At 44.5% G+C, this 24,944-nt stretch overlaps 1 protein-coding gene across 2 annotated transcripts in view; it reads left to right on the forward strand.

Moving 5' to 3' along the window:
* Positions 1 to 24,944, forward strand: part of cep57l1 (centrosomal protein 57, like 1) — a 166,390-nt gene that overhangs the window by 91,442 nt on the left and 50,004 nt on the right. For both annotated transcript variants that reach the window (XM_072499977.1, XM_072499978.1), the window contains exon 9: positions 8,115 to 8,192. In XM_072499977.1, coding sequence (XP_072356078.1) covers positions 8,115 to 8,192 — 78 coding nt within the window. The remainder of the gene's footprint in view (positions 1 to 8,114; positions 8,193 to 24,944) is intronic.

The raw sequence follows: 24,944 nt of genomic DNA on the forward strand, positions 1-24,944 counted from the left end.
GATTTGGAGGAAAATGTAACTGGTCTGATTAGTAAGTTTGCAGACGACACAAAGGTTGGTGGAATTGCGGATAGCGATGAGGACTGTCAGAGGATACAGTAGGATTTAGATTGTTTGGAGATTTGGGCGGAGAGATGGCAGATGGAGTTTAATCCAGACAAATGTGAGGTAATGCATTTTGGAAGGTCTAATGCAGGTAGGGAATATACAGTGAATGATAGAACCCTCAAGAGTATTGAAAGTCAGAGAGATCTAGGTGTACAGGTCCACAGATCATTGAAAGGGGCAACACAGGTGGAGAAGGTAGTCAAGAAGGCATACGACATGCTTACCTTCATTGGCCGGGGCATTGAGTATAAGAATTGGCAGGTCATGTTGCAGCTGTATAGAACCTTAGTTAGGCCACACTTGGAGTATAGTGTTCAATTCTGGTCGCCACACTACCAGAAGGATGTGGAGGCTTTCGAGAGGGTGCAGAAGAGATTTACCAGAATATTGCCTGGTATGGAGGGCATTAGCTATGAGGAGCGGTTGAATAAACTCTGTTTGTTCTCACTGGAACGATGGAGGTTGAGGGGCGACCTGATAGAGGTCTACAAAATTATGAGGGGCATAGACAGAGTGGATAGTCAGAGGCTTTTCCCCAGGGTAGAGGGGTCAATTAATAGGGGGCATAGGTTTAAGATTCGAGGGGCAAAGTTTAGAGTAGAGGCAAGTTTTTTACACCGAGGGTAGTGGGTGCCTGGAACTCGCTACCGGAGGAGGTGGTGGAAGCAGGGATGATAGTGACATTTAAGGGGCATCTTGACAAATACTTGGAAAGGATGGGAATAGAGGGATACGGACCCAGGAAGTGTAGAAGATTGTAGTTTAGTCGGGCAGCATGGTCGGCACGGGCTTGGAGGGCCGAAGGGCCTGTTCCTGTGCTGTACTTTTCTTTGTTCTTTTGTTGTTCTGGTGACTGCAGTTGTTTTAAGTTTCTTCCTCCCTGTTACCTCCTGATTTACAATCATTCCTAGGATGTTCTTTGTATCCTCCACAGTGAAGACAGACACAAAATATCTGTTCAATTAATCTGCTATTTCGATAATTCCCCATTCTCTCTCTCTCTATAGGACCAATGCTTACTTTATTTTCTCTTGTTCTTTTTAAATGCCTGTAACAACGGGGACTTCTGGTGGTGTTATGTAGGGGGAAGATGTGTATGTGGTGGCTCTCGCTAGGGTACTGTTCTTTCAGTCCTTTTTACTCCATTTCAGAAAGCATTTTAGTTTAAAAACCCACTTGTTAAATGGGACAATAGATGAAATGCCTAGAAAACCCAGGGGGAAAAAGCAGAAGTTTGTCTAGGCTTGGCAGTGGAGAAATGGTGGAGGCAGCCTCAGTGACTCCGGCCACTCCACTAACAGCCGAGATGCTCACAAGCACCTTGGCGGCAGAATTCGACAAACACTGGCGGATTGATTCAGGATTTTGGACCTCCAAAATCGATGGAAGAGGCCTTGGCTCCAATTCATTTGGCATTGGAGAGGACCAACAAAACGGTAAAGGTGCATGGTGACAGGGTACAAGACATGGAGGTGGCCCTTTCAAGGCAAAGCAACCAAAGCTTCCATCTCTGGAAGCAGAGGTGTCTCTGATGGCTGATGCAAATAAAGTGTTGAAGGCCAAAGTGGAGAATCGTTCCAGGACAAAATATCCAAATTGTGGGGTTGCCAGAGGGGATGGAAGGCCCAACACCCACAGAGTATTTTGCAAAGATGTAGACACATGTCCCCTCCCAAATTGGAGCAAGCCCACCGAACTCTTCAACAAAATCCTCGCCCCAGCGAACCACCGCGAGCAGTAATCATGAAGTTTCATAGCTTCCAAGAAAAAGAGCGGATCCTGAGATCGGCATGATAGAATTGCGATTACAAATGGGAAGGCCACGCCATCATGTTTTATCAAGGTGTTGAAGCGGAGCTGGCAAAGAAGCGGACAGCGTTCAAGGCCAAAGCCGTCCTGTATAAAAGCGGCATTCGGTTTGGGGTGGTGTACCCCGTGTGGCTAAGAGTGACTTTGAGGAAAATACTTTTTTTTTTTTTTTTTGCGCATGGTGAGGCGGATTCCTTTGTAAAGAAGCATAGGCTGGGCGGGGTATGATTGAAGTTTTTGGATATTGGGGATGAGCATGTTGGTATGTGGAATTGTTGGGGTTCCTTGTTCATGTTTGCATTTTGTTCAGTTCTCGGTTGGGTCGAATGATTTACAAGTTGGACTTGGGTAGGAGGGTTAATTTTATGTGGATTTGTCCTCTATTTGTTCAAATTGTGGAAATATATAGCTCTCTGTTGGAGTACTATGTTGTAAGGGGTTTTAATACTTTGTGTCCTTTTTCTGCAAGCATTCTCCTTCATTTTGGGTGGGAGCCACCCTGATAGCCGAAGAATTCACTTATGGGAGCAGTGCTGAGGGGCTGACTGCAGCTCATTATATTAGTTCTGTTTTAGATTTTAGTTTTTGTTTTGTTTGGGTTAGGTTTATTAGAAGTAGGTTTTAGTGGATTATATTCGCCATGCTGTTTTCTGTATGTATATTTGGGTATAGTTGTGTCTGAGGGCAGAGGGGCAAGCGGGTAGGGATAGTTTGCTGATGGTAACTGCAGAGTTCTTTGTTTAATCTTGTTTGTGGCTTCAACAGCCATCTTATGGCCTGGTTGCTGCACTTTTGATATAACTGCTGGATAATCCTTCTTGGTGGAAATGACTGACTGGCGGGGTGGGGTTGCTGGTGGCCCCCTAATTTGTTGATCACCTGGAATGTCAGGATTGAATGGCCCAGTGAAGAGGCCGAGGGTATTTGCTCACTATGAAAGTTTAAATGCCTATGTGGTATTTATGTGGGGTGGGGGGTGGAGGGGGGGGTTCAGACCTGTGATGTTTTTTGCACCAGGTATAGTTGCATATCGACATTTTTGTGGTGGGTAGATCTTGCCTCCCTTTGGTGGAAGGGATGGGTTGCTTGGTGATTGTGATTTCAGACCATGCCCCACGTTTTGTTGATTTGGCACTAGAGTCAGGTCCCTCCCAGCGTCCGCCATCGCGATAGGATATGGCATTCTTAGCAGACAAGAGATTTTGTGGACGCATATCCACCAACATTGGGGAATATATTAAATTGAGTAAAAATGAGACTATTTCACCTTCTAGACTGTGGGAAGCCTTAAGGTGGGTGTCGGGAGATAATTTCTGACAAATGCACATGGAAAGGACTGCGAGGGAAGAGTGGCCAAGGCTGCTGGACTCCATCCTTGAGGTGGATCATCAGTACTCTTGCCCCAACCCCGGAGTATTGGCAAGTAGAAAAAAGCTGCAGACGCAATTCATAAAATTTCTCTTTCTACAATGCAGAAGGAGGCCATTCGACCTTCCGAGTCTGCACCGACCTTCTGAAAGAGTACCCTAACTAGGCCCACTCCCCTGCCCTATCCCCATAATCCCATCTAACCTACAGATCTTTGGACAACTAAGGGGCAATTTAGCATGTCCAATCTACCTAACCTGCACATCTTTGGACTGTGGGAGAAAACCGGCGCACACGCAGACACTGGGAGAACGTGCAAACAGCCAGTCACCCAAGGCTGGAATTGAACCCAGATCCCTGATGCTGGGAGGCAGCAGTGCTAACTTGAATTATTATTAACGGATAAGGTTGTGGACCAGCTGCGACGTTCAAGGGGTGTATTTTATGAACACTGGGAGAAGGCTAGTCACCTTTTAGCTCACCAGCTAGGCCAGTCAAGCTTCATCAAGGGTGGACAATTGTTGTCCAATATACGTCATCAATTAAATGTTGTCCTCTTTTCCCCCTCTTCGGTGTGCAAACTGGAGGTGCTTGTTTCCTTAGACGCTGAAAGGCATTTGAAAGGGTGGAGTGGGGATGTCTCTTTGTAATTCTTGGGAGGTCTGGGTTTGGGCAAAAGTTAATATTTTGAATTTGTTTATTGTATAGGGCCCCACTGTTAATGTTCGCATGAATGCTTTAAATTTGGGCTACTTGCTGCTAAATTGGGGCACGAGGCAGGGATGTCCAGCTTTGCTCCTGTTTGCTCTGGCAATGGAGCCGCTTGCCATAGTGCTGAGATTTTCCAGTACGTGGAGGGGGATAAATTGGGGAGGGATGGAGCATAGGGTGTCCTTGTACGTGGATGACCTTCTTTATATTACGGACTCGGTATCCACTATGGATGAGATAATGGAGCTGCTTGGGAGCTTTGGCTCCTTTTCTGGGTAGAAGTTGAATTTGGATGAGAGTGAATACTTCCCGGTTAACTCCCAGGGAGGGTAGCCCATCTGGGGATGTTACCGTTTCGCCTTGCCCGATCTAGCTTTTGTTATCTGGGAATCCAGGTGACCCACGATTTGGCCTCCCTTCATCAATTAAATTGTACTAGTCTGGTTAATGATGTCAAATCTGAAGTGGAATAACCTCTGCCTGACTTAGAGGGCAGTGTCCAGTCTATTAAGATTAATGTACTCCCAAGGTTTTCAGTTCTTTTTCAATGTCTCCCCACTTTTCTCCCCAAATCCTCCTTTGTCAAAATTAATAAATTAGTGTCCTCATTTATTTGGGCAAGTAAGACCCCAAGGATCTGCAGTGTATTCCTCCAGAAAGATAGGCAGTCAGGAGGCTTGGCTTTACACAATTTATTATTTTACTATTGGGCAGTCAAAATTGTGAAGGTACTGGGTGGTTTAGTGATCCGGGTTCCATATGGGGGCAAATGGAGGCGAGTTCCTGTAGGGGTGCTGGCCTTCGTGCATTAATTACCGCATTGATGCCGTTCCTTCCAGCATTTAAACAACATTCAGACAACATTTAAAACTTAGTTCCATGTCTTTTCTGACCCCTAGATGCAATAATCACCTCTTACTGCCAGTGGGTTTGGACACCGGCGTTTAGGTCCTGGGAGGGTAAGAGTTTGGAGCGGTTTGGGGACTTGTTCGTGGAGGAAAGGTTTGTCAGTTTTAAGGAGCTGTCGGAGAAATTTCAATTCCTTGGTTACAATCTGTTTAGATACTTTCAGATTTGCCCTTTCTCCTTGGCACCACCCTCCTCCCACTTGAAGAGCATTTTGTCTTTGGGCGTGTCTGATGGGGGAGATTATTTTGTGCATACGCAACCAGATCCTATCAGGGGAGTCGGCTCTGTTGAATGAGGTAAAGGTGAAATGGGAGGGTGAATTGGGGCTTATTCTGGGTGATGAGGTATGGAGCGAGACTCTTCACAGCCTCAACTCCACGTCCTCTTGTGCTCTGCTTAATCTAATCCAGTTCAAGGTGGGCACAGGGCTCATCTGACCAAAGTGAGAATGAGCAGATTTTTCTCTCAGGCGAAATATAGGTGTGAGCATTGTTCTCGGGGACTGGCTAACCACACGTATGTTTTGGTCTTGTCCCAAGTTAGTAAGCTTTTGGGTCTCTTTCTTCAACACCCTGTCAGAGATGCTTAATGTCGATCTGGAGCCATGTCCACTCATCGTCATTTTCAGGGTAACAGACTCGCTGCTGCTGCAGACGGGTGAAGATGGATGTTCCTTGCCACGTTAATAGCCCAGAGATGAGTTCTGCTTGGGTGGAGGTCTCCTACTTTGCCCAGTGTGTCGGCTTGGTTCGGTGACCTCATGTCATTCTTGCATTTGGAGAGGGTTATATACACCATCAGGTAGTTGGTAGAAGGGTTCGACCTAAGATGGCAACCATTCATTTCCTTTTTTAAAGAGCTAGTCACCGTCGGTTGTCAAGAGGTTTAGTTTCATGTTGGGGAGAGGGTGTTTGTTTTTGGTTGTTTATGTTCTTTTGCTGTTGTAACTTGGGTTAATTGTTTTATATTAATTTGTTTAGAATATATTTTCAATAAACATTAAAAAACTGTTAGCTCTTATGATCTGTATTTATATTTCTAGCTAGCTTTCTCTCTGCTTATTAATGTTTTAGTCATTCTTTTGCTGTTCTTTTGATATGATTTATTATTGTCACGTATTAATATACAGTGAAAAGTATTGTTTCTTGCATGCTGTACAAACAATGCATATCGTACATAGGGAAGGAAGGAGAGACTGCAGAATATAATGTTACAGTTACAGCAAGGTGTAGAGAAAAGATCAACTTAATACGAGGTAGGTCCATTCAAAAGTTTGATGGCAGTAGGGAAGAAGCTGTTCTTGAGTCGGTTGGTACATGACCTCAAACTTTGGTATCTTTTTCCTGACGGAAGAAGGTGGAAGAGAGTATGTCCAGGGTGTGTTATGCTGGCTGCCTTTCTGAGACAGCGGGAATTATAGATAGAGTCAATGGATGGGAGGCTGGTTTGCATGATGGACTGGGCTACATTCACAACCTTTTGTAGTTTCCTGCGGTCTTGGGCAGAGCAGGCTCCATACCAAGCTGTGATACAACCAGAAAGAATGCTTTCTATGGTGCATCTGTAGAGGTTGGTGAGGGTCGTAGCTGACATGCCAAATTTCCTTAGTCTTCTGAGAAAGTAGAGTCGTTAGTGGGCTTTCTTAACTATAGTGTCTCATGTGGGGACCAGGACAGGCTGTTGGTGATCTGTACACCTAAAAACTTGGAGCTTTCGACCCTTTCTACTTTGTTCCCATTGATCTAGACAGGGGCATGTTCTCCACTACGCTTCCTGAAGTCGATGACGATCTCCTTCGTTTTGTTGACATTGAGGGAGAGATTATTGTCATTGCACCATTTAAACCGGTGTTGAGGATGATCGTAGAGGAGGTGTTGTTGCCTACCTTTACTGATTGTGGCCTGTGGGTTAGAAAGTTCAGGAACCAATCGCAGAGGGAGGAGCCGAGGCCAGGGCCACGGAGTTTGGAGATGAGTTTCGTAGGTGTTGAAGGCTGAGCTGTAGTCGATAAATAGGAGTCTGACATCGATGTCTTTGTTACCTAGGTGTTCCAGGGTAGAGTGCAGGGCCATGGAGATGGCGTCTGCTGTGGACCTGTTGCAGCAGTAGGCGAACTGTAGTGGATCAAGGCAATCCGGGAAGCTGGAGTAGATTCGTGCCATGACTAACCTTTCGAAGCACTTCATGATGATGGATGTCAGAGCCACTGGACGATGGTCATTAAGGCACGCTGCTTGACTTTCTTTGGTACAGGGATGATGGTCGTCTTCTTGAAGCAGACAGGGACCTCCGATTGTTGTAAAGAGAGGTTGAAGATATCTGCGAATACCCCCGCCAGCTGATCCGCGCAAGGCCTGTGTGCTCCTCCGGGTACCCCATCTGGGCCAGAGGCTTTCCGTGGGTTGACCTTCGAGAAGGCTGCTCTGACGTCTGCAGTGGTGATCTCAGATACAAGTTCATCCGTGGCTTCTGGGGTGGAGGGCTCGCTCTCGCTGACCTCTTGCTCAAAGCGGGCATAGAATGCGTTGAGCTCATCAGGGAGGGGTGTGTTGGAGCCGATGATTTTACATGCCTTCATCTTGTAGCCCGTTATGTCTTGCAGACCTTGCCATAGACGTCGGGGATCCATATGGCTAGCTTGGGACTCGAGCTTGGTCCGGTACTGTCTTTTGGCATCTTTGATGGATTTCTTTAGATCATATCTGGCTTTCTTGTAGTGGTCAGGGTTGCCCGACTTGAACGCCTCAAACCTAGACTTCAGCAAGCAGTGGATATCCATGTTCATCCAGGGTTTCCAGTTGGGAAACACGCAGATTTGCTTCTTTGGCACACAAGTTCTTTGGTTCTTTTCTGTCCAATCTCTAACCTGCCACACATCCTTGTGGAATTATACATTATTTCTTTCAATTTGATTCTGTCTTTAATTCCTTTAGTAGCCATTGATGGTATGTCCTTCTCTTATCGATATATTTTCTGAGAATTCTGAAATATCTCCTTGAATGTCTACCACAACATCTCTATAGATGTATCCCTTAACCTAATTTCCCAGTTCACTTTAGCCAATTCTGTTCACCAAACAAACACAGTACGTGAAGATGACCACATTGTAAAATTACTTTTTCTTTTTCCTCAAAGTAACCTTCTGAAGTGATGTGCTCGGTTTTAAATGCGAGCGCTTTTTGATTGGTGTAAATATCTTTCAATTCTAGAGTAAAATTAATGAACTGGAACAGAAACTTCAGGAAGAAGAACATCAGCGTAAATTGATCCAAGATAAAGCAGCTCAGGTGAGTAGAACAGCCTGATGTTTCACAGTAGTTTTGAAGGGCAGTGTAACCTTGTGAATGGGGAATGTCGTACATGGTTCGCTGTCCCACCTGTGATGTTTTATGTAGTGGAATAATACAATGTTGTGCTGGGGAGTGAGGATGTGGAATTTCTGTACAAAATGTTTGCTCCCAGACCACATGCAGCTGCAAACTATATCAATAAATTTCTTAAAGATGAATTTCTTAAGACACATCAAATAAGAAAATTCAATTTAACATTTGGGGAAATCCAGTAGAATATAATCTTATTTCACTAATTACATTGAGTTGTAGCAGAAGTGTGTTTATTTTTCCAAGGAAAGTTTGAACTGCAAATGACACTAACAGTTATTCCAGTGTTGCTAAACTGGCTAATATATTTCTTTGAAAAATAAAATGCTTGTATTTCAGAAGAGCAGTTGGCTTGGAATGTGGTATAAGACTAATGTAATTAAGTGGAACAGATTGAAATGCTCAAATTTTACTCTTGTGGAGACTTTGAATACGTTAATCAAGAACAGCTATTAGTTGATAGAGTATAATATGAATGTATGATCTACAGTATCTTGTGCATTTTGTCTTTCATAGTTTGGGCATTGCACTTATCTAAGTGTGAATGACTATCATTTGATTTGTTGCAGTGCATACCTGGTATTTACCAATTGGAAGCAGACAAACTGGTTCAATGAAAACTGCTAAGGCTGTATTAAAACAACTAATTGACGATTAGTGGCCATCAAATATAGCAATAAAAGGAAAAAAGAAGAAGGAATGAAATTCTCATTTTTTGAAAATTATTTTCAGCTGCCACTTTTCTTTCTCTGCTAAATTGAGAAATTAGCTACTGGGAATAAAATTTGCGTCATAATAAAGTTATGAGTCATTACAAACTTTACAAAGAAGTTAAACGTAATTATGGTGTTAGAAATGCCCTACTCAATGTTTTGGGGAAAGGATGTGCCTATTTAGAACAGTGTGTGTCTATTTTGTGTGTGAAAACCACTATTAGTAAAGGATAGCATGAGTAAGATGTAGGCAGGACTTGAAATGCAGTGGGCAGGTTTCCAAGTTAACATTCTTGTATATGAGAACTTGCTCATTGTCTACCGAAGCCAACACCACCTTCTCTTTCCGAATCTCTGGAAGCTGCTTCTACCTTTCTTACTGGGTGCTTCACTCTGCCTGGACTGGACCCTTCCTCCTCTAAGAATGTGACTCTGCGGTTTACAACAGGCCACAAACCTGTATTGCAGGACATCCTTTGATGTATTCATTCACCTGAAACTGCTTAAACATGCAGTGTGGTTGTTAAATACTGTGGTAGATTCAAGTTCTTGTTATTTGTTCATCTGGTATCCTTCAGTGCACCGAGCTGGCATGGGACATGTCTGCAGAGAACTGTCTTGAGACTAATAGTCTCCGTGATAGATTTGTGCCTAAAATATTACAGGCACAGTAGACTCCTTAAAATGATCATAGTGAAACATACATTGCTATTCAGAGATTGGTATGGTTACTGGACTAGTAATCCAGGAGCCCAGGCTAGTGCTCTGGGCAGACAGATTCATATCTCACTACGGTAGCTGCTGGAATTTAAATTCAATTAATTGATGAATCTGTGATTAAAAGCTAGTCTTAATAATGGTGACCATTTCTGGCCTTGGGTGACTGTCTATGTGGGGTTTGTATGTTCTCACTGTGTATGCATGGGTTTCCTCCAGGTGCACCAATTTCCTCCCACAGTCCAAAGATGCACACGTGAGGTGGATTGCCCCTTGGCGTCCAAAGATATGCAGGTTATGCGTGGTTGTGGGCCTACGTGGGGTACTCTTACAGAGGGTTGGTGCAGACTCGATGGGCCAAATGGCCTCCTGAACTGCAGTGATTTAATGGAAACTAACAAATTGCTGTAAAAATCCATCTGGATCACTAATGTTCTTTTGAGTCTGACTCCAGATCCACACAATGTTGTTGTCCCTTAACTGCCCTCTGAAATGGTCTATTAAACCAATTTGCATCAAGCTGAGAAGGAAATAACCAAATGGACCAACTGGCATTGACCTAGGCACTGTAAATAGCAACAGCACTTCCCACCCAGTCGATCCTGCAAAGACATACTTGCTAATATCTGGGGGCTTGTGCCAAAATTAGGAGAGCTGTCCCACAGACTAGTCAAGCACCAGCCTGACAGTCATATTTAAAATCATAACTGACACCTTCATCACCATTCCTCTGTATGTCCTGTTGCACTGGCAGAGGTGGTGGTATAGGGGTATGCAGTCAGGAGGTTGTTGCCCTGAACATTGGGCAGTTCAACATTGAAGCCCATGATGTTTCAAGGCATCATTGTGCAGCAGTGGTTTCTAACTTTGAAACAGTTACATGCACAATGGAGGTATCGACCATGGGGAGGAGAGAGGGGGGGGGGGGTTGGTCATATGATCGAAACCGACTTCAGATCACATTTTTTTAATGCCAAGAACTGGGGAGAGACAGATTAGTCTATGAGCCATTCGGGCAACAGCAACCATCCTCCATCAAGAAGAACATAACCCTGCCTAACAGCCAGTCAACAAGACAATGTGCAAGACAGGCTAATTCATTTTCACCAGGATGTTTCACCTTGACAAAACCTGGCCATAATTTCATCTGGCTTCCAACGTCCATTCATCCAAAGAATAGTGGGAGAGAACCTATCCAGGCCTGCTAGTTAGCATTTTGAAAGGAATGGTATTTGGATACATGATATATTACTTGTATTTTATTTTACTAATAACCTAATCATACATCCATATTTACTTATGTGTATGTCTGTGGTCATGAGGAGTGAGGATGTTTCTTTGCTTTTACATTTTGGGATATTGTGTGATTAAAAATTATGCTGCCTTTTGATTTAAACTTACCTGAAGTGTTTATTATTGAAAATGATAACACAAAGGTTTAAAACGCTCCCTTTGAAACACGGCCTGATTTTACGCTCCCCCATGGTGGGTTTTTAGATGGGGTCGGAGTGCGAAATTGCCGAGAACTTCCATGGGGGAAAAGACAGAATCATGGGTGGGAAGGGAGTGGGGGCTGTCCTTCCCTTAAGGTTTGGTGGCCTCTGGACCTCCCTCCTCCCATCAAGCCTCTCATCTGAGACCTCGATTTTCCACCTCACAATTCCTCATGCCTTCCTTACCCTTCCTGCCCTGGGATCCCTTAAACTTAGCTTGTCCTGTGGCTCCAGCACTTGGGCTCAGGCAGGTTGGTGTAGTTCCTCTTTTTTATTTGATTTGATTTATTGTCACATGTACCGAAGAACAGTGAAAAGTATTTTTCTGCGGCCAAGGGAACGTACACAGTACGTACATAGAAGACAAAGAAAATTATAATTGACAGAGTACATTGATAAATGGTACATCGACAAATAGTGATTGGTTCAAACAAAGCACTGTCGCTGCAAGGACTGTTTGGCCGACAGCTCCCTAAGGCGGGACTTGTTCTCGAGGGAGTGGCAGAAATCTCACCTATAGCCAATTAATGCTCATTCAATATGGAAATAAAATAAGTTTTTAACGTGTTTCATTTACAAATTTAGGAATGTGCAGTATTTCATAACGGGGTTTGATGAGATAGGTACTACAGCACCTAATACAGCTTTTATATTGGTCATAATGAAAAAAATCTAATTCTTTTAAAGTTGTTGCACTTAAAGTTGTTCTTTGCAGAAATGCAGCAACGACGTTAAGCGGGGAATTACTGTAGCCAGAGGGGGAGACTACACAAATCTCATCCTCGATGATAGGGGAGCCCTGCACATCAGTGCAGAAGACAAAGCTGAAGCATTTTCAACCAGAAGTGCTGAGATTTAACCCATATAGGTCTCCTCCTGAGGTCCCCAGCATCACAAATGCCTCTCTTCAACCAATTTGATTAATCCATGTGATATCAAGAAATGGCTGAAGAATAATTCATGAACTCTGACAATATTCTGGCAATAGTACTGAAGATTTGTGCTCCAGAAATAGCCATGCCTCTAACCAAGCTCTTCCAAAACAGTTGCAATGTTGGCACCTATCTGGCAATGTAGAAAATTGCACAGGTCTGTTCTGTACTCAAAGCAGAACAATTCAAATCCAGCCAGCAACAGTGCTGTTAAGTGGTACTTACACAGCAATAACCTGCTCACTGACATTTCAGTTTTGGTTCCACCAGAGCCACACCGCTCCTGTTCTTTTACAGCCTTGGTCCAAACATAAACAAAGGAGCTGAGTTCAAGAGGTGAGGTGAGAGTGACTAACATTGACATCAAACAGCGTTTGTCATCTACGAGTCCTATCAAAGCAGGTGTCATTGGTAATCAAGGGTTAAAGTCTCCATTGGTTAGAGTCATACCAACTACAAAGGACGATGGTTGAGGTTTTGGAGGCCAATCACCTCAGTCTTAGGACATTGCTGCAGGTGTTTTGCAGGATAATGTCCGTGGCCCAACTCTCTCCAGCCATATAATCAGTGAACTTTCATCTGTTAGAAGTGGGTTGTTAGTTGATCATTGCAGTGTTAAGTTGTACTCAGATACTGAAGTTCTGTATCCAAATTCGCAAAAACCAGGGCAAAATTCAGGCTTGGGCTGATAAATAGCAAATAATGTTTGTGCCATACAAGTGCCAGACAATTATCTCCAACAAGAGATAATCTAACCATATCCTCTTGACATTCAACCACATTACTATCAGTGAATCCCTATCAACATCATGAGGGTTACCATTGGCCATTGACCAGAAATTGAAATGGACCAATCATATTACTGTGGCTAGAAGAGTAGATCAGAGGCTGGGACTTACTTTTGTGCCAAGTCACTCATCTCCTGACTCTTCAAAGCCTGTCCACCAGCGAGAAGACCCAAGTTAGGAGTGTAATGGACTGCATTCTACTTGTCTGGATGAATGCAACTCTAGCAACATTGCAGAAGCTCGACATCTTTAGCTCACTGGGCTAAATCGCTGGCTTTTAAAGCAGACCAAGGCAGGCCAGCAGCACGGTTCAATTCACGTACCAGCCTCCTTGAACAGGCACCGGAATGTGGCGACTAGGGGCTTTTCACAGTAACTTCATTGAAGCCTACTCGTGACAATAAGCGATTTTCATTTCATTTTTTTTTCTTCTAGAATGATCGCTTGATCATATCCCAACCAACACTTAAACATTCACTTCCTTCACCACCAACGCACAGTGGCAGCGGTGTTTTAAAAAAATTCACTTATAGGGTGTGGGCATTGCTGGTTAGCGAAGCATCTATTGACCATCCAGGTTACCCTTGAGAAGGTGTTGTTGACGAATGTGATATAAAATAGTTACTTTAGAGATATTAGTTACTGTAATGTAGAGATAGGCCAGTCTCATTCTGGTGAGTTCACAGACAAAGGATTTCAGACCGCATGGCAAAGCAAGGAGGAGGTGTGTCCACCAAAGGAGGAGAAAAGGATGCTGGGTAATAAGGGGGCCAGAGGAAGGGATGAGAAGTGAGCCAATCAGAATGTATGACCAGGTCAGGAGGGGTATAGGATGACCTATGGGAATCGTGTATGTGAAACTTGATACGATTTGAATTTATTTGCAGAAATCCCTTTGTCTCTTTGTTCATTCGCTTTCCGGGGTGTAGGAGACTAGATGTGTCCTATGCCTCTGTGAAATGAATCAGGCTTGCAAGCCAAATAAAATAACTAATGCTGTACCTGCAAATCCATCTCGACTTTTATTGAGGCCAGACTGACTGGTAAAGAAATTTGTATTTTGTCATTTGGTGCCAGAAACCCGGGATTTCTCAAGACGGTTCTGACCAACCGCGAAATCAGAATTAGACTGATTATGAACAGGGAGAGTGGGAAGAAGGGGCCCACAATGTATAGCTGGAAAATGACCGTGCATTGCTTTTTCCCCTCTTCTTATCGTCTGATTAGTCTGGTCACTCGCGGTTGGTACAGAAAGATCATCTCAACGAAATCAAAGGTCAGTCTGGGGATTAGAAAATTAAACTGATGGGATATCATAATTGATAGTTCAGTTTTGGGTTAATTGTGTTGTTGATGAACTGATGTGACTTCAGCAGATGAAGGTTCAGTTAAATGAGTGTTTTAAACGACTGATGTGACTTCAGCAGATGAAGGTTCAGTTAAATGAGTGTTTTTAAATCTGAAGATGGTTCAACTCCATGTGTGAGTTCTGATTCGGCTTGGGTTAGGTTTTGGGTTGATGCAACATCTAAAACAGATGATTCAATTCCATGTGTGAGTGTTTTAAATCTATAGTTGATTAAGCTAAAATTGTACCCTTGGACTGTAGTGGCGAAAAACGCAGTTTTGAGGACTAGTTGAGATTATGGGGAATTGCTTGGATAAATTTCAAAACAAAGAACATCCATAGAACTGGATGCTGCATGTTAGTTAAAACAGAAGTCTCTCAAAGGGTTAACAGCAGCAGCCAAAGTTAAAGACGACAGACAGTGCTTCTCACTCAGGCCTTGAGATAACAGCAGCAGCCTGTAGTGTAATCGGATACCTTTCCTTTGAGTCAGTGAACTCCAGCAAAGTTACGTTTTGAATTAATTAAAGGAAACCAGTGGGGTTCTCCACCTCTTTGATAAAAGTTATTATTTTCGAAAGCAATTGATTGAAATTGCCAGAATCTTAAGTTTTACTTACTTGAAATAATGTTTATCTCATTTTATTTGTGAATTAATAGAAACTTAAAGAAACTCACTGACACCATTTTAAAAAGTGTAAATCTGGAGATGACAGTTGACTTTGCTCCGGTATACATCACCGCAGCTAACTGCTCCCTCATTGATAGCAGCCAACATTTTTGAGAATGTAAGAAAAACTTGTTAAAAGAAAAATTGTTAAGATAAAGAATTAATTAAGTTGTATATAAATGTTATACAAGTTTGTGTTAAGCAAATCGTAAATTTAGTTCTGAGTTGAGATCAGAGCTAAGCTTGCAAGTTGCAGTAATTCAATTTGAATTTTCAAACATTTTAAGTTTTAAAAGAACACTGTTAGAACCTTTTCAATCATTTTGCCAAGGAGCAAAAATTGCCATTGGTTATAAATAAGCAAATAAAAAAAATATATATAATAAAAAAAAAAGAAAGAGCCAAAGTATGAAAGCTAAAGAGTTAATTAGATTATGGAGACAATATTGTCAAGAGGAAAGAGATAAGATCATGTTATCAAGTTGGCAGGACAGTGCCCTTAAAATGGGAATTCCAATTAGTGAACAGGGTAACCAAAAAACATTACAGGTCTTGAAAAAGGAATGTGCATTCAAATAAATGCGCAAGTAAAGACAGGAAAGGCTCGGGTCAAACAAAAGATGGGCTACGTAGTTCAATGGCTGGCCTTGAATTGACAGAAAATGACCAATTCGATAATTTGAAAATGTCAGCAAAGGATTTCGACTGCACCTGTAGCATTGTCTGCACTAATTCCAGAACCACCAGAGTATAATAATTTATATCCAGTCACTGCTCCCCAGATCCCAATCATGCCAGTCACTCCAGCCCTTTTGGTTGATAGCGTGGGTCCCGATTTACCATCTTCACGATCAGTAGGGGAAGAGGAGCTCTGTTCCACAAGCCCAGTTAGCTCTAGGACCCGATCTCGGACAGCGAGATAAGGGCTTGATCCTAACCAGAAACATACCACCTAAATCCCTTCAGACCAAGGGGAAACCGCAAATTTCGAGAACAAAGGGAGATGCCAGGGATGATTCTGAAGAGAAAGAACTCCCTCTAGTGACAGGGAGGGACGTCGAAGTCTTGGAAGAACCAGAGGAAATAGCTAGAGTGCCCCCTGGTGAGACTCGGAGACAGTTGCCGATTAGGAAGATACCAAACCTTGACGCAGTGACTGCCGGGGCCCAGCCCACGATAGACGTTTATTTCCCATGGACACCCAGTGAGCTGATGGCTATTATGGCTACAATCCCAGATAGAAAAAAATCTCCTGCTGCTTTCGTGGATTTCCTGAGAACTACCATCTCAATTTATCAAGCTGATTCTAGGGACCTCTGGGCCCTAGTCCAGCAGGTTTTAACCCCAGCAGAGTACCGCAATCACCTTAATCACTTGAATTATGCTAGCCACACCGCACTTCAGCAAGCCCATGCGTTAGACGACGATAGAGGGACACAAATCCTGAATGCGTTGAATAGCACATTTCAAAAGCCCATAAATATTTCTGCTATCTTAGACCTAAAACCTAAGAAGATTGAAGAGCCAGAGGAATTTCTGGAACGTTTTAATGAAATCTACTGTGGGCAGTCAGGCGACTTGCCATATCAAAATGGTCAGAATTCCCCTCAATATTGTGCTATGTTAATGCATTGCCTACCACCTTCCGTGGCTACTGCTGTGAAATGTAATAACATGAATTGGACAGAGAACGACCCTTCCCAGATGGCAAGGGCAGTCAGATTTTATTGGAAGGAGGGTGTAGGCCAGGAAGGAGGCTCAGTTACAAAGATTAAGACTGAGTATGTAATGAAAAAGGATGATCTGCGACCCCAACAAGCGGCAGAAATGGTAGCTTACCAGCTGGAGCCCCAATATTGTGACTTTGGGTGGGTGGGTCAGCGAGGGGGAGGATATCAAACCCACCCAAAGGGACCCTCCGCTCCTTTTTTTGGCCCACCGTATGCACCAACAGCTTTACAACTGCCGCCCCCTCTGAGGGGCCATTGGTCTACTGGGAGAAGAGGACAGGGCAGATATAGAGGGAGCAATGCATGTTTTAATTGCGGCCGTGCAGATCACTGGCAACAGGAATGCCCCTTTAAAAGACAGGCAGCAGAAGGAGGGGGTACCCACCAAGGGGAGGACAGACGAGATACACTGACTTCTCCCAGGCAAACCCTTTCCCAACACAGGATTGACTAGCTAATTTAGTCATAAGGACTCTCCAATCGGACAGGGAACCTATTATCTCTTTGCAGATAGGAGATGAACATCACCCATTTGTAATCGACACTGGAGCAGCCATGTCTTCTCTGCAATCAGAACTTCGCCTACCATTATCTGACCACACCTAGCATTTGTCGGGGTTCCAAGGACAGGTGTGTGAGTATCCTATTTCTGAACCTGTGACAGTCACTTACGAGAATAAGTCTGCAGATCATCAGTTTGTAGTGACTACTGGATTGGACTGTAAATTGTTGGCCCGAGATTTACTGTGTATCTTCCAGCTACAGCTAGAGTACGGAGACAAAGGGGTAACGGTCCAATCATGGAGGATGAGACAACAGTGCTATATTTCTATCACCCCCCCAGTGGTGGACGTAGACATTGAACATTCACTGCATCACGTTACCCTGGCCTATGACAGAACCAGACAAAACAGGGAGTTGGAGGACAAATACCGGCCATTAATTGGGACCGAATGGCCAGTCAAAGTTACAGCCACAGTCACGGGAAGAGAAGGTACAGCCGATTTTGTTACAACACCACCACATTTATGGCCACAGTCAGCTTCGGTAAGCCCTCATATTACACGTCAGGTCCACGACCAGTACCATGCCAGGGATTTGGGGCCTATGGTAAGGAGGGCAGTGGATCATTCAGATCCAACAGAGTACACACTTCAAGTCACGCCAGACGGCACTGCCATAAAATATTTTGAGGTCCCTGAAACGATTAACACTCAACTGCAGCCCCGTCTATAGACAAATTAATCCGAGAGCTGTTGCAACAGGGTATTTTGGTCCCTTGCCAATCAGAATGTAACACCCCCATACTTGCTGTGCCTAAACCAGCCAAGCCAGATCAGTACTGATTAGTACAGGATTTACGTTCAATCAATACCATCGCACAACCGTTACATACTCTCACTCTCCAACAGGATATTACGGTGTATAGCTCCCACTCGGTCATCGCACTACTGAGGCAACTGCAGACTCAGCATCTTACCGCAGCTCGTCAGAATAGGTATGAGATATACCTTTTGAACAATCCACGTCTGACATTTAAACACTGTACCACTATCAATCCAGCCTGTTTTCTTAGTGGTCCCCCTGTCCATGAAGACGCACCTGGCCACGACTGTGTAGCCTTGATTCAGGAAACTACCACAATAAGGGACGATTTGAGTGATATTTCGTCAGAACAACCTGACATGATTATGTGTGGTCAAATATCCCACCGGGGTTTAGTTAATGACTTACTGCAGGCCCTCCTTATTCCCGTGCAGATTTTCATCATTAAATGCGCTGCCCACACAAGTGGTAAGACCCCAGTTGACGTTGGTAATGAACAAGCAGATTGTGCAGCGCGGACAGCCGCGCAAATTCAGCAAGAGATGGTACCTAAAATGTTAAGTCAGACTAAACGATCTACTATAAATATGTCTGCTTCTGACAAGTCAATGCCAACCATCCAAGACGTCATAAGGTTACAGGAGGACGCTCCTGAGAATGATAAACAAATGTGGAAACGGTTAGGTTGTACATACGATTCTGTTTCCTCTTTATGGACCACACCAGCACATCAGACTTGTATGTCTGATGTACTGGCTTTATGGGTCACTGAATGTGTACACTTTGCAACTCATTGTGGGGCTCGAGGGACTAGTGATTTGTTGCTGGACACTTGTGGCACCCTGAAAGGCAGGGGCTGGCCCAGAGTATCAGTAATTGGTGTTTGATTTGTCAGCAATATAACACCGGCAAAGGTATCCCTTGTGGGATGGGGCAAACCCCGTTGCCCAGTGGTCCCTTTGAGACGCTACAAATGGATTACATTGAGTTGGAAAGGTGTCAATGTTATAAATATGTTTTGGTCATTGTGGATGTGTTCAGCAGATGGGTTGAGGCGTATCCGACTACCGATAATAAAGCTGCTACTGTGGTTAAAGTTCTGATGCGGAAAATCATTCCCCGGTACAGTATACCAGCTCAGTTGAGTTCTGATAACGGGCCTCATTTTCTTGGACAGATTAACCTGCCACTCTTCCCCAGTGCTATTTTACAGGTGTGGAGCATGATGGGGTGGCTATGCACCGTCTGTGTGATATTCGGCCTCACCTCGCTTGGAGTGTTATTGGCGACGGACATGGAAAAGGGAAATATTATCTACATTTGTAACCCCAACCAAGCTACAAGGACATTTCATTTATGCAAAGGTGATGTTCTTCGCTGCCCCCATATACGAGGACATAGTATCGACTCATGGAAGGTCACCAAATTCAAGGAAAATGCAGGACTCATGAAGCAATTGCACCGGTCCCGGCGATGGGAAGGAAACATTATATGGACATTGCCTTGTTTTTGGAGTACATGTAAATTTGATTTTGGATGTGTTAAGATTGGTGCGATAAAGGTAACATCAGACCGTCAGGAGAAGGTAGGAAGAGGTTGTGAGAGAGAGAGGGGGACTAGAGAGAGGACGGAGCGTGTGAGAAGGGGAGTACAGCTAGAACGTAGGTTATCAGGAGATACACTTAATTTAGTTAAAGGCCACACTGAGGAAAACCCGGGTAGTATGAATCTCTTCTACCAGATTTACCACCGCTTGTATGGCCACGGACGGTTGTCTGCTACCCGAACCCCGCAGCGGTGTCTAGGTTATTTTCTGTTTCACCGCTTTGGGGCACTCCCCAAACGGTGGTTCATTGTCAGCGTTCCGAGTCACCGCCCGAGCAAGTCACTCTTCCTTACGATCCGGGTTCAGCACCACCAGCTATTTGCCTTCCCCATCCTCGGGATAATTCCCACTCACAGTATGATAGGCTGCAACGGTGGAGGGCGTATATACCTAGCCACTTCACTCCCAATAGGAATTCCCGGTCGTACGAGAATTGTTTCAGCAGTGAAGGATACGGCTGTTTGCTGGTAGAGGTGGAAACGAATATAACATTTCTGTTCCCCACCTGTACGGACAGGAGGTGTCATATCACCCAGGCGTCTGGCCAATGCGTTTGTTACAACAACACCTGGCGTTCTATTGAACGCCGGCCTCTAGCTCCTTTGTGGCTGGGCGAATGTCTCTCATATCACTGTTGGGACTAGGGCTTTCTGCATTGCTAGGAGGCCCGAATGGGCATTCCAAAGCTGGATAAACTGGGCTACTAGGGGATCCCTGCGCAACCGATATACTGATTGTGATGCTCACCTGTACACGGAACAAGGATACTACTTAAAAAAAAAAAAAAAAATGGTACAGCAACTAATGTTTTGTCACCCCCATTTCCCCGCCAAATTGCTATTGGGACTCTAGTCCCTACCACAGTCCCCTGCCCCTCAGCGTGGATGCTGCATAATCAGTTAGCACGCAGGGCAGTCTCAGCTGAATTCTGCGAGAACTGGAAAAAACCTCAGGTTCTCGCACCCAACCGGGGCCCCTCAGCCCGGTAGGGAATTCGGAGCGTCTTGACACTGGGAGGTGTGGGGGGTTCCTTGGCTGTCAGCGATAGGAATTATTTTATTTGTGGCCTTACCATCTTGGGAAATGAAACCTTGGGCACTCTCGGGGCAATAACCAAGGAATTGTCTCAGCTGCGGTTGTTTGCAATGCAGAACCGGTATGCTCTTGACTATCTTCTGGCCCGTGAGGATGGGGTATGCGCCATAGTACAGGGCAAGTGTATCATGGGAGTTCAAGACTTAACCGCTAACATCACTAAATTTATGGATCGCATACGGGATCACCTGGACGGAATGCAGGATCCTGGCTCTTGGGGTAACTGGGGATTTGGAGGTTGATAAATATGGCCATGTATTTAGCAGTGGCTATTGGCTGCACCTTTGTGGGCCCAGCCATCCTTAAATGTGTGATGGGTAGAATGCGGTTACACTGGAACAGATCAACGCCCCTAAAATCTTGGCTGTCAAAATCCATGAGGGTGCAGCAGATGAAGGGGGGCTACGCCAGGAATTGGAAATGCAGCGACGGATCTTTTTAGATGAGGGACCGTAGCTATGGATTGGATAGTTTGGTTATCATGGAATGATAAAAGGAGGGAATGATGAATGTGATATAAAATAGTTACTTTAGAGATATTAGTTACTGTAATGTAGAGATAGGCCAGTCTCATTCTGGTGAGTTCACAGACAAAGGATTTCAGACCGCATGGCAAAGCAAGGAGGAGATGTGTCCACCAAAGGAGGAGAAAAGGATGCTGGGTAATAAGGGGGCCAGAGGAAGGGATGAGAAGTGAGCCAATCAGAATGTATGACCAGGTCAGGAGGGGTATAGGATGACCTATGGGAATCGTGTATGTGAAACTTGATACCATTTGAATTTATTTGCAGAAATCTCTTTGTCTCTTTGTTCACTCGCTTTCCAGGGTGTAGGAGACTAGATGTGTCCTCTGCCTCTGTGAAATGAATCAGGCTTGCAAGCCAAATAAAATAACTAATGCTGTACCTGCAAATCCATCTCGACTTTTATTGAGGCCAGACTGACGGGTAAAGAAATTTGTATTTTGTCATTGTGAGATGCCTTCTTGAGCTGCTGCAGTCTCTTGAGGTGCAGGTACACCCAGAGTGCTGTTAAGGAGAAAGCTCCTGGATTTTGATCCAGTGAAGGAACAACAATATATTTTCAAGTCAAGATGACGAGTGACATGGAGGAGAACATCCAGGTGGTGGTGGTTCCAGGTATCTGCTGCCCTTGTCCTTCTAGATGGTAAAGATCATGGGTTTGGAAAGGCTGCAGAAGAAGCCTTGGTGAGTTTCTGCAGAAGAAGCCTGGATGAGTTCCTGAAGTGCATCTTGTAGATGGTACCACTGTTGCCACTGTTCGTCAGTGGTAGAGAGAGGAATATTTGGGTAGCGGTAGCAATCGAGTGGGTTGCTTTGTCCTGGATGGTGTCACGCTCCATCAGTGTTGTTGGAACTGCATTTATCCAAGCATTGTGGAGAGTATTCCATCACCAGGCTTGTGCCTTGTAGATGGTGGGCAGCCTTTGGGGAGTCAAGAGGCGAGTTACTCACAGCAGGATTCCTAGTCTTTGATTTGCTCTCATAGCCACAGTATTTATATGGCTAGTCTAGTTCAATTCCTGGTGATAGACTTCCGGTGGCGGCCATGGTGTGAGTGGTCCCACATTTGGTGGCCCCGCTTGTGGTGGACTTTTTGGACCTTTTCCCCTGATTTACGATGGATCTGAATGACAAAACGAGGTGCTGGTGAGGTAGAAGAAAGTTCCCCACCGGTGTATGGATTTGTGGACCAGATGTGGTCTAAAAAGAAGAGAGAGTTCGTTGAAATCTGTTGTGGAGCCTGCGACACGGGAATATGGCAGAGGGTCAGGGGAATATGCCGGCCCAGTCGTCGATGGATCAGCTTGTGGCCTTTCTCCATGAGAAATTTGCTCATATCTGGAGGACCTGGCCAGGGTGGTGGATCCCATAAAGGGGGGGACTGATCGCATGGAGCAGAGGTTTTCAGATTTGATTTAATAATGGCCCAATATAAACAAAACATTATATATGAGTGATTTAAAACATTTGGATTATTTATAAATCAGTTTTGGTATCTGGATAAACATGCCTTTAAGGCTTTGATGGACTTCACACAAATAGGTCGAATTTGGATGCTGAATACAGGGTTAAAGGCAAGATTCTTGGAATTGTGGAGGAACAGAGGGATCTTGAAGTCCATGTACATAGATCCCTCAAGTTGCCACCAAGGCGTATGGTGTGTTGGCTTTCATTAAGAAGGGGATTGAGTTTGAGAGCTGCGAGGTTTTGCTGCAGCTTTATAAAACCCTGGTTAGACCACACTTAGAATATTGTGTCCAGTTCTGGTCGCCTCATTATAGGAAGGATGTGGATGCTTTGGAGAGGGTGCAGAGGAGATTTACCAGGTGCTGCCCGGACTGGAGGGCATATCTTATGAAGAAAGGTTGAGGGAGCTAGGGCTCTCCTCACTGGAGAGAAGAAGGAAGAGAGGTGACTTGATAGAGGTGTACAAGGTGATGAGAGGCATGGATAGAGTGGATAGCCAGAGACTTTTCACCAGGGCGGAAATGGCTGTCACGAGGGGACATAATTTTAAGGTGATTGGAGGAAGCTATAGGGGAGATGTCAGAGGTAGGTTCTTTACACCGAGAGTGGTGGGTGCGTAGAATGCACTGCCAGCAGAGGTGGTGGAGTCAGAGTCATTAGGGCCATTTAAGCGACTCTTACAGGCACATGGACAGCAGTAAATTGAAGGAGTGTAGGTTAGGTTGATCTTGGATTAGGATAAATGGTTGGCACAACATCGTGGGCCGAAGGGCCTGTACTGTTTTATGTTCTAAGTACACGTCTGTCTTTACCAAGGAAGATGTTGCACAAGTCATAGTCAAAGAAGTAGTTCAAACACTGGTCGGGATATAAATTAATAAGACCATAACTCATAGGAGCGGAAGTAAGGCCATTCGGCCCATCGAGTCCACTCCACCATTCAATCATGGCTGATTTCAACTCCATTTACCCGCTCTCTCTCCATAGCCCTTAATTCCTCGAGAAATCAAGAATTTATCTACTTTGGTCTTAAAGACACTCAACGTCCCGGCCTCCACCGCCCTCTGTGGCAATGAATTCCACAGACCCACCACTCTCTGGCTGAAGAAATTTCTCCTCGTCTCTGTTCTAAAGTGACTCCCTTTTATTCTAAGGCTGTGCCCCCGGGTCCTAGTCTCCCCTGCTAATGGAAACAACTTCCCTACATCCACCCTATCTAAGTCATTCATTATCTTGTAAGTTTCTATTAGATCTCCGCTCAACCTCCTAAACTCCAATGAATATAATCCCAGGATCCTCAGACGTTCATCGTATGTTAGGCCTACCATTCCTGGGATCATCCGTGTGAATCTCCGCTGGACCCGCTCCAGTGCCAGTAAGTCCTTCCTGAGGTATGGGGGGCCCAAAATTGCTCACAGTATTCTAAATGGGGCCTAACTGGCGCTTTATAAAGCTTCAGAAGTACATCCCTGCTTTTATATTCCAAGCCTCTTGAGATAAATGACAACATTGCATTTGCTTTCTTAATTACGGACTCAACCTGCAAGTTTACCTTTAGAGAATCCTGGACTAGGACTCCCAAGTCCCTTTGCACTTCAGCATTATGAATTTTGTCACCATTTAGAAAATAGTTCATGCCTCTATTCTTTTTTCCAAAGTGCAAGACCTCGCACTTGCCCACGTTGAATTTCATCAGCCATTTCTTGGACCACTCTTCTAAACTGTCTAAATCTTTCTGCAGCCTCCCCACCTCCTCAATACTACCTGCTCCTCCACCTATCTTTGTATCATCGGCAAACTTAGCCAGAATGCCCCCAGTCCCGTCATCTAGATCGTTAATATATAAAGAGAACAGCTGTGGCCCCAACACTGAACGCTGCGGAACACCACTCGTCACCGGTTGCCATTCCGAAAAAGAACCTTTTATCCCAACTCTCTGCCTTCTGCCTGACAGCCAATCGTCAATCCATGTTAGTACCTTGCCTCGAATACCATGGGCCCTTATTTTACTCAGCAGTCTCCCGTGAGGCACCTTATCAAAGGCCTTTTGGAAGTCAAGATAGATAACATCCATTGGCTCTCCTTGGTCTAACCTATTTGTTATCTCTTCAAACAACTCTAACAGGTTTGTCAGGCATGACCTCCCCTTACTAAATCCATGCTGACTTGTCCTAATCCGACCCTGCACTTCCAAGAATTTAAAAATCTCATCCTTAACGATGGATTCTAGAATCTTGCCAACAACCGAGG

The sequence above is a fragment of the Scyliorhinus torazame genome, chromosome 4 (genome assembly GCF_047496885.1).
Source record: "Scyliorhinus torazame isolate Kashiwa2021f chromosome 4, sScyTor2.1, whole genome shotgun sequence".
NCBI lineage: Eukaryota > Metazoa > Chordata > Chondrichthyes > Carcharhiniformes > Scyliorhinidae > Scyliorhinus > Scyliorhinus torazame.